The 10,217-nt window shown below is 41.0% G+C and overlaps 1 protein-coding gene across 1 annotated transcript; it reads right to left on the bottom strand.

Annotated features, from left to right (window-relative positions):
- Nucleotides 1–3,167: 3,167 nt before the first annotated feature.
- SET (SET nuclear proto-oncogene) lies at nt 3,168–9,423 on the bottom strand (the record flags this gene model as incomplete). Its single annotated transcript, XM_010156797.1, has 7 exons — nt 3,168–4,091; nt 5,287–5,433; nt 5,534–5,704; nt 7,216–7,329; nt 7,504–7,607; nt 8,253–8,395; nt 9,366–9,423. Coding segments are annotated over 7 exons (761 nt in total), but the record flags the coding sequence as incomplete, so codon positions are not given.
- Nucleotides 9,424–10,217: the final 794 nt, after the last annotated feature.

Below are 10,217 nucleotides of genomic sequence, written 5' to 3'. Positions count from 1 at the left end.
GAGCTAGGTGGTCTCTGACGGGGGAGCGCTGAGGGTCGCTGAACCTGCCCTTGAACCCCGTCCTCCGCTAAACCCCAGGAGAAGGGACGTGGAGGAACTACGGCCCCAGGAAAGCCTCGCGCCCTGCGGTCTCGCCGTTTTGCCAGAGGTTACGCGAGAGGGGGAAGCGCAGGAGGATGCCCTCTCTTCCCGGAGCCCTCCGCCAGCTCTCCTCTTGCGGGACAGGGAATAGCCCTCCCGGGTCAGCACGCAGGAGCACGCAGAGGCACTACTAGCACAGCCCGTGTCGGGTGCCGCGGGAATCCCCCCGGCAGCAGCGGTGCTGCCGCAGCTCTCCGCTCTCTCGGAGAGCCGGCCCCGCGCTGCTGCGCGGAAAAGCTAAGGCTAGGGGAGTTTTGTCTTACAGGACTCCCTCCACTACAGTACTCGGAGAAGGTGATGATCAAAAGTCTTAGAAGTTCCCATTTTTAATCCGGGAGAGGGAGGGCAAGAGATTAAGCATCAATCTGTTCCCCCTAGGAAGCAAGCATCTTGTTCCAGAGTCACTTGTGACTCTTATCACACTAGGAACCTGCTACCCATAAAAGAGGAGCGAGCACTAACAACCTCACCCCGGAAAGGGGATGCCCAGTTTGAGACTAGTAACATTCTTTTGAAAAAGACTCTTAGAAATGGTAACATCAAGTAACAGTTAAATGTACTTTAATTCCTTCAAACTGAAGGAGATCTTGAAGGTACAGCAGAAAAATTATTTCATTGATTTCAGTCTCTTTTAAAAAAAAAAAAAAAAGCATGGCTTAAAAATTCAGGAACAGTATCCAATAAACAAAGTACTATCATTATGCACCTGGTTTAGCCTGTGGTACAAAGAGAAGCTTACAGACTCAAAGGAATGGCATGAATGACTGAGAAACCGATTCAGATTCAAGTACTTGTTTACAGGGACAAAAACTATGTTGACAAGTATGAAAAAGCACACAGATAATCCGTTTAAAAAAACCAGACCTTTCTAACTGTATTTACATACACACGGATGCATTTGCTTTCCTTTGGCACTAGAAATTACAGACAAAAGATTCCATTTTATAGCAATTAAACTTCAAACTCCAAATAAAAACGCCTTTGAGTCATTTAAGTCATACAGCCCCAGCACAGTAGCTTCACCTTTATTAAACAGCCACCAACTCGATGTTCTAACCCTGGAAATTCAGGCCAAAAAGCCTGAATTCAGCTTCCACCTGTGACAAATTTCACTCAGCAGGATTAACGGGGTGTGAGGAGCTCAAGCAGCCATGGGGAATTAATGAGATACAGGCATGTTTAATAAGAATGAACGGCTCATTCTTATCCAAGGTGGATGTCTACCTTTAAATGCTCTCTAAATGCATATACAAATTCAATCAAGGAAAAATGGACACCCGTTACACATAATCAGCCAACTTAGACATGAAGTGAACAGTCAGAGCACATGATGGCCATCTGTAGTACTTGTTCAGCGTTACAGAGAAATGTGTGAATCCTTACTCATTTCCATTGCTAGGAAAAAAAAAATAAGATTACACTTAACAATTACGGTCTATTCTTTTAGCACGTTAGTTTACCCTTCAGCTGCTGCCAGAGGTAAACCCTTAACTTTCAAAGGAAAGTCAGTATTATCAGTACAGTAGCAAGTGTTTTGGCACCCTGTAAAAACCCTGAAGAATACGCAAGAAAAATCTCAAAAGTAGCATTTAATTTATCCAGACTTCTCATTTCTTGTTCATGGTATTTGACTTTACAGAACCTGAAGCTTTGATGACTTTCAGTTTTTATAGCTTTTCTGCTAGTAACCAACAGGGTTGTAACAATGTTTTTCCTAAAGCATTAAAGACTAGGAAAAGATTTTTTTCCTTGAACAACTACAATCATTTAGGACTACATCAAAAAATAAGTAACTAGGCATCATGGCAAATGATAGCACATCGACCCTCCACCACAACAAGCAGCGGTTTGCAATTGTACAACAAAAAGGAATCAAAAAGAATCTAAAATTTATAGTCTTCATAGGTTTTGTTCCTTCTCTCTCTAGATGGCAAGAAACCATTACTAATTAACATTTTACTTCACAAGCAGGATCAGGGCGGGAGCTTTTGTTGAGATTAAGTAAATGGTTGTCTTATTTTTGCATTGAATCACATGAAGACTGGATGTTGCATTGTCTCTGATAACTGGATTGAATCCAAACTGGAACAGACACTTACGGAATGTTTACCCCCACACGTTATTTGGGCATGTCTCAGAGATTAATCTTATTCTGGTAAGTGTATTCTTAAGCATAAAAAAAAAAAAAAAGATGAATTTGACTATAGCAAATTCAGCGAGGAAAAGGAATCAGAGAATATAACAGCAAGTCTTCCCAGAAGACAGTCTTTTCTACACATCCAAAGAGAACTAGCTGTTTGAATTTCAGATTAGCTGATACCACTTTTTTTTTTTAATATTTCAAAAGCACAGCATGTTAAAACAACTTCCATTACACTGTGGAATACCAACACCAACAACCTCTACGTGAAATTATTACAAGCTACTCAAACGCAGTCTCAAAGTGAAAAAGAGTATCTTAAGCATATATACACGCTGCTACCAAGGAAAAACGCAGTTAAGTAGCAACTTTTTATACATGAGCTTCCCTAAGAACCTTGCTCTTTGAAGTAGCCCAGAACTTAGCTTGCACTTAAGATTTATTTTCAACTGAAAAAGACTTACAAAAGCACCCAAATCTGACTGTAAGACTCCTTGGTCTTCTTATTGAGCTTGCATGATTAGTTTCATGCAAACTGATTTACTGGAGATACAGTACTGCAAGTTACCTCTTTAAAAAAATCTTAATAATCAAGTGATTTTTTGCTTTTTGCTAAACATGTCTTCACACAAGGCATATGCACGTACAGGCCTGTCTCACAGAGCTGAGTAATTCAAGAAACAGTGTGCAGTAACTACCAAATGAAATATTTTACAAGTACTGAAACAGTGGAAACTAGGTGAATTGATTATCAGTTCAGGCAACTACAAGGTTGCATTGCACTACATAAATACTGACCAAATGCCCCCAAAAATGCCAAGAAACTACAAGCAAGTTGAAAACAAAATGTTAAAACTCTCTCTTTCAGTGAAGACCAACCAGTCCCTTTGTGTACACATTTAGTTTTATTGTAACAAAGCAACTTGTACACTTTAACGTTTAAAACTGAGCATCTTTCTTTCCTTTCCAGTGAAACAAAAAAAAAAAACCAAAACCAAAAAGGAATTTAAAAATAAACAAGAACAAAATTACAATAGAGAATGTCAATTCCAAATAAGATCCTACAGGTTCTGCTGATTCTCCATCAAGTGGCAGGGCTCAAAGTCATCATTAGGAGAAGATTTTATTTTAAAAGTGTCATCTTAAACTGCAAGGATGTTTGTTAAACATCACAATTAAACATGCCAAAGGAGAAGAAGCCATGTTGTCAAAATGCCCACTTAACCCACCCAAACATCTGAAACCCACCCCGGCTGACCTTCTATAACCCCATTTATTTTTTTTATTTTTATTTTTTTTTAGCTTTTTCTTTTTTTTTAAACAAGAGAAAGTAGACAGATACATGTTGGTAAATGCTAACTGTCCATATTCACATAGAGACACAGTGTAATCTCTGAGCCCAATATACAGAGAAAGAAGGAAAAAAGCTAGATTCTATGCACTACTACACAGGGGCCTAGCACTCTTCAGCTTCCAGCAGAGTGAAGGGAGCAGAAGGTTTTCTTTTTTCCCACAGAACATGGTGTGTTGATTCCATAAACAGTTTTTGTTTTGAGACAGGGATAAAAATGAACTTGAAACAGAAACCGGTAGATTCTTTCCCACTGTATTCTGCTCAAGGTATTTCCCCCAAAATAAATCGTGAGCCATGGTGTAGAGGAGAGAAAAAGAGACCTCAAGAGAACAAGGCGACTGAGCACAAGAAAAAAAAGACAGCAACTTGCTCCCAGGGACTGGAGAAAAATTAAAAAGGTAAAAAGGGGGTTTGGAATCCATCAGTGTTCAATTAGTCATCTTCTCCTTCATCCTCCTGTTGAAAGATAAGCAACAATTACAAGAAAATCTAATCACTGAAGTTCAGATAGCACCACCTTTCAAATGGAATCGCCAGAATGTTTTACTGCCCTGCAGCGTTCCTCAGAGTCCCTCCCCCCCCCCCGCCGGAGCAGTACCCCCTGCCATGAGTACCTATCCACATCAGTTAATAGCTGGGTGTCCCAATGAAAAACCACCAGGTTTGGAACACCACTGTGACTTCAGATCACTGACTCAGAACACAGACATCAGAAAGTGAAGTGGTCATCTTTTCCCCCCTGGTTTTATAGTGGAGAGCAAAATGCTTCAACATTCAGACGCTAAATTGGAGCAGTACCCCCTGCCATGAGTACCTATCCACATCAGTTAATAGCTGGGTGTCCCAATGAAAAACCACCAGGTTTGGAACACCACTGTGACTTCAGATCACTGACTCAGAACACAGACATCAGAAAGTGAAGTGGTCATCTTTTCCCCCCTGGTTTTATAGTGGAGAGCAAAATGCTTCAACATTCAGACGCTAAATTCTAGGTTACGTAACAGAGCCCAGGACACTGGTGCCCACAACAGCCCTCCTACCTCAACACGCATCGTTTATTGCCCACAACGGCCCTCCTACTTCAACACACACCGTGTGTTTCTGCTGAAATTCAGACACACCACACCCAATGACGAGAAACAAAGACATTCTAAACTTTACGTTACCAACACCCTGAATGCTGTCCCTGGAATCCCGGTTACTAGTGAAGGAAACTTCTAATTCCTGAACCCAACAGAGAGCCTTAGCCAAGCTGGTCATAAGCAGAAATAAACCAACAGGTGGGAGGATGACAGAACTGGATGAATCAACAAAGCTATTTACAAGTAAAGTGTTGCTAGAACGTTCACTAATTAAGTAAGAATTTTGTTATGCTAATATCCTAGTTCTTCTAGAGCACTTCCTTTATAAATTTACTAAAACTACTGATTTGCATCGTCTGTCATACACTCAAACATACTTACTCCTACACTGAAACCTCTCTACAGGTTAAGGCAGTAACAGTTCTGCTCCTCACCTCCACCCCTTGTCAGTGATTCTACAGGCAGAACTATTTCACCTTTGTAACAATCTCTCAGCATTCTTACAAGATCCCTCTTAGAAACTTCTTTGATTCTCATACACCAGAGATGGAAGGGGTGAGATCACTCACCTCTCCTTCCTCTCCCTCATCATCATCTTCATCTTCCTCCCCCTCATCTTCATCTCCTTCTTCATCAATATCCTCCAATCCTTCTTCCTCTTCATCATCATCATCATCCTCCTCTCCCTCCCCTTCTTCATCATCCATATCAGGAACCTTAAAGACACACATGCAACATTAACTACAGTGATCTAATTCACTTTCACTTGCACAGTGCTACTGTGGGTGTGGAGCAACAACTCAGCGCTGCACTTACCAAGTAGTACTGCAAGGGATTGGGCCAGATGTCATCCTTGATGACTTCTCCTAGTTCATCAGCCCCTGCATCGGAGTGGTCAGTGAACCAGGTAAAGAAACTCTCTGGCTCTTCATGCTGCCTCTTCCTACTGGCTTTGTTCTGTGTCTGGCTGGAACGTTTTGTCAGATCCTGAAAAGAAAGTTAAGAAGTTCCCTAAAGAAGTGGTCATTAGATAGCCCCTTTTTTAAAATAAGCACCACTAAGAAACTAAACAACCACAAGTTGTCACTTGCTGCTCCCTCTTTCAGGAAGAAGTCTCTAAAAAAAAGTTTAGAACCCAAAAAAGGTATCACAGAAAAAGATACCACTCAGCCACTTGCTTTTCTCACGAACATGAGAACGGCTAAACCTTGTTTCTTTCAATGACCTCCACTGCAACACTGAAAATTCACCGGACCTTGCGTTTGGATTTATGCTTCCCTAGCACAGGGAAGCAAAAGTGCTGAATTACATACTGAACTCAAAAGATCTCACAATGGCTAAATGCTACTCATGAGACTAGCTGTAACCATAGTTAAACTACTACAGACACACAATTTAAGATAAACAATCAACACACCTCTAAGCTCTGTCTTTAACTTGAGATAAAGAACTGCCTTGCCTTCTTAACCCAAGATTTCCTGCTTTGAAGTCTTCAGGCCATTCTTTGTAGTAAGTGAAAAAAAAACCCTACACAAACTCACAAAACATACAGTCTCAAGAACATAGACAAGCCCTGTATCTACCACCTTACCCTAGAAGATTAGTAAGTTTGCAACAATCAGTCTGAAGAGAAAATTGCTATTTAATCCATTCTCTTTCCAATCGTATGGCAATTCCAAACTCCAAGTATTTGCTTTCTGGATGAAATCGCAACATTTATAGAATTAGACTGTTTAATGAAGAACATGACCAGAATTCACACTGATTTTTGTGGTATGTTGTAAAGATCACATTCAGCTCGTTTGTACTGGACTAGAGCTTCTTGTACAAGAGGAAAAGTTCTGGTTCTCAATGAAAAAAAGATTTAAGTTTTCTTCTCAACCTGAGGGTGACAAAACAAGCGGCGACTTAACTGCAACCCTGAGTTCTACTGTTAAATACTCATTTGAAAATCATCAGGATAACACCAAAGTGCTCCCAACTTTTACAGAAACTAACTACAGCAAATTAATTATGTTTAAATATTGTCTGGATGAAAGATATGGCCACATTATTTTATGGCTGCAACTTCTACAAAGATGTAGCATCTGGAAATGAAGTTGAGGAAATTTAGAGAAAGAAAAAAGAAATCACACCCCATCTGACCCCCCCTGCCGTCCTCAGAATCCCCTATTTAATAGTTATCTTCAGAAAACAACAAAACATAGAGCTTAGATCCACGCCAAAGACAGACAAGATCTCTCCATCTGGTCGTACTTTCACTGTTTTCCTGGTGATGCTCAACTGAGCAAGAGAATTCACTACACATCACCACGTGGATGGGGCATTCAAACCCCAAGATGGGCATGAACTACGCATGTAGAGGTGGCAAGGGGGTCAAGAGAGGAAGAAAAGGGTGGACAAGCAGCTTCAGTACGGAAGGAAAAACCAAAGGAACATAGTTTAAGTGATGGTGTCACACAGAGCAGCGATCATTGCCCTCAGATGCGGACACATACCTTCCCAGATTTCCATTTGATCTCAGTTGATTTTGAAGATGGGTCTCCACTTTCATTCAGGTGAAACTCTTTGGAGAGAACTTTGTTTTCAAAGTATGGATTCTCATCAAAATACTGCAGAGTTGAAAGCAAAGAGTCAGAATCCACATAGCTTAAACACATGCCAAGTCAAACCCGATCCTAAATGAGTAACTGAAGAGATTGTAACAAACTACAAGCCAATATGCAATCACATTAAGAAAACAGCAGAAAAATCACAAGTGAAGGAATTATTTAAAAAGTACTTACAAAATCTATTCTGTAACCTGATTTGATGTCTTCAAATTCTGTCACCTCAACTCTGGTCAAATAATGCAGTGCTTCCTCATCTTCTTCTCCCAGCAGTGCAGATACTAAGACAGAATTAGGAATCCCACATTAACAAAGCTATGAAATGCGTACTGTGCAGCCAAAACACAGGAAGTGATAGTAAGATTTGAAAAGCAACTAATCTGTCCAAGCCAACTTCTTGTGGACCATTTTTTTCAAGTTACCAGCCAGCAGACTAGCAGCACTAGAGTGATTTGCATTTGCTTGTTGTAGCTGAAGCTTAAAACATGGCAAAGGCTATCTGCATACATCCACCCCTCTCTGCAACAGATCTTCACCCATGTAGTGCCCAACCTAAGCTGCCTACAAACCTGTTTTGTAGAAACAGTTTAATATCAAGAGTCCTAAGGACCTCCCCTCCAATTAAAAAAAACCACCCAACCAAACTACAAGGGGGAGGGGTGTGTCCCCATTTAAAGGGCATAATTAATTGAAAAAAGGTGGAAACTCATTTAAAATGAAGAAAGAAGACCTTCGTGGGATATTAGTGAACAAGATGTTCCTTTGGTCAACAAGTGCAAGAAATAAAAAGCTTATAAAATGCGCTCTAGGACAAAAAGGAAGTGTTTGCATATGAGGCTGGCTTTTTTGTAAATTATGCCCAGCGACAAGTGTAGAAGACCCTCATATAGCAAGCAAGCAAACACTGAGAGCTATTAAGAGTGTACCTTGTGGGTGGTTGACAAATGTTGTTACCCAGAAATTCGGGATTTTGGCGATCAATTCTGACCTCTTCTGGAAGAATGGTTGGCGGAGTTTGTTGTATTTCTGTTCTACTTTCAAAATTTCCTCACTGGCTTGTTCATTCAGTCTGTAATAGAAAGAGCCATGTTAACCACAGGAGAGAGAACTGAAATTTAGAGACGCATCATAGCTAAAACCAAATGGGTCCGATTAGACTAGTTTGCCATATTTGACAAATGAGGTCTCACACAAAAAACCTGAGGCCCAAAGCTGTAACCACTAGTAAGGAGCACACTACCAGAAGCAATCTCACTGATCTTAATGAAACGTGCTTAACACATTGTGTGTTTTGCAGCATTACCTGAGGGACAGACCCTTATTCAGCAAAGCAAAGTAGTATTTTACCTCTTAAACGTTTTGTTTGCAAAAGACCTGAAGATGGCTAACATGTAACACCTGCTCTTTAGAACTTTTGTGCAGGCAAGCAAGCTACAGCAAAGCAATTCTGCACCCCACACAAGTAAAATCTGAAGCCATCACATCTAGTTGGTTTTCTAAACAGGCAAAGAACTGATAGTGCAACAGCTTCACATGGCCACAGCCTCAACAGTCACCTGCAGTCTTTGTAGGACAGCGTGTTGGCAAATACCAACACAGAACACACCAAGTCTGGCATATGAAACTAGTGTTTCAGCAACGCCTTCTAGACATCATTCTAACAAGCACATGAATATATAAAAGAAAAGCACAAAAGCTAACTTTTCAGCAAGTTTTTGGTTCTGCTTGCAAACATGAAAGGACTTATGCAAACGGCATACGCATTCATAGAAATGTATTGGTGGGGTTTTTTAAGTTATCAAAACTATCACAGTTAAAGTTTTAAACTGAAGTCCTACCTTTATAAACAATTAGACAAGAAACCAGGATACAACTTTTATTTTTTTATCATACACAAATACCTCTTATATCTAATCCAGTCAGAACACAAGTACATCTTGGCAGTGTTTAGAAAGAGTGAAGTCTACTAAGTGCTTACTCGACTATATTTTGCAAGTTACATTTTCATTTTTGCTAAAACATTTTAAAAGTGTGTTTACCTGTCTATTTCATTCTGTACTTCATCGATGTGTTCAATTGCTTCCTGTTGCTCTTTTTCTAAAAAAACAAAGAAAAAATGCATCAAAATCCCTTCATTCGCAAGTCCGACAGATCACCCGGGGGGCTTCCCTTAAGACCTGTGCTAGTCACCTACTTTAGAAGTACAAAGGTATTTCTAGTAGATGTTGTAAGTGTAACGGAGACCTTAAACCTTCAGCTACTTCCAGGGTGTATTACGGCTGAAGAGCAGAAAAGTTTGATGAAACGGCACTCAAAAACGAGTTTACGCTTAGAAACCGCAGATCACATTCCCCTACACCGTTTTACAAGTCAACTTAAATACGTCAATCACGATAGAGTAATAACAACTTAATTTAAAAGTGGTAAGCTGTATCTTCTAAGACATTTGAAAGAATGTTGAATTATTTAGAGGACAAATAACATCAATAGAAATAACGAAACTATGAATGTGCCACCTTCCAAAAAAAAAAAGATCAACCCAAAAAGAACGTTCGGAAGGATGGTGACAAGCAAATGACACCAAAATCGCCACCTGGCAGATGTTTTCTAACGTGAACTTCCCCTCGACCGAGCCTGGCAAAGGTCTGGGTCACAGGAGGACTGTTTACCTATCGGCCGGGAGATGAATGAACGGCAGCGGGAAGTGGCTGGAGCAGTGCAGCACGCTCACTCCTCCGCCGGTGAGTTTCCCGCACGGAGCAGCCCGCGCTCGGGGCCGGTTCTCCCCGCTCCCCAGCCGCCCGGCGGGATGCGCTGCCCTCTCCCCCCGACGGCGCGCCGGCCGGGTACGGAAAGCACGTGTGTGATCAACGCTCGTAGCGGGCGCAGCA

This window comes from Eurypyga helias, unplaced genomic scaffold (genome assembly GCF_000690775.1).
Source record: "Eurypyga helias isolate BGI_N326 unplaced genomic scaffold, ASM69077v1 scaffold35058, whole genome shotgun sequence".
Classification (NCBI taxonomy): domain Eukaryota; kingdom Metazoa; phylum Chordata; class Aves; order Eurypygiformes; family Eurypygidae; genus Eurypyga; species Eurypyga helias.
This window is presented reverse-complemented; position numbering and strand designations above follow the sequence as displayed.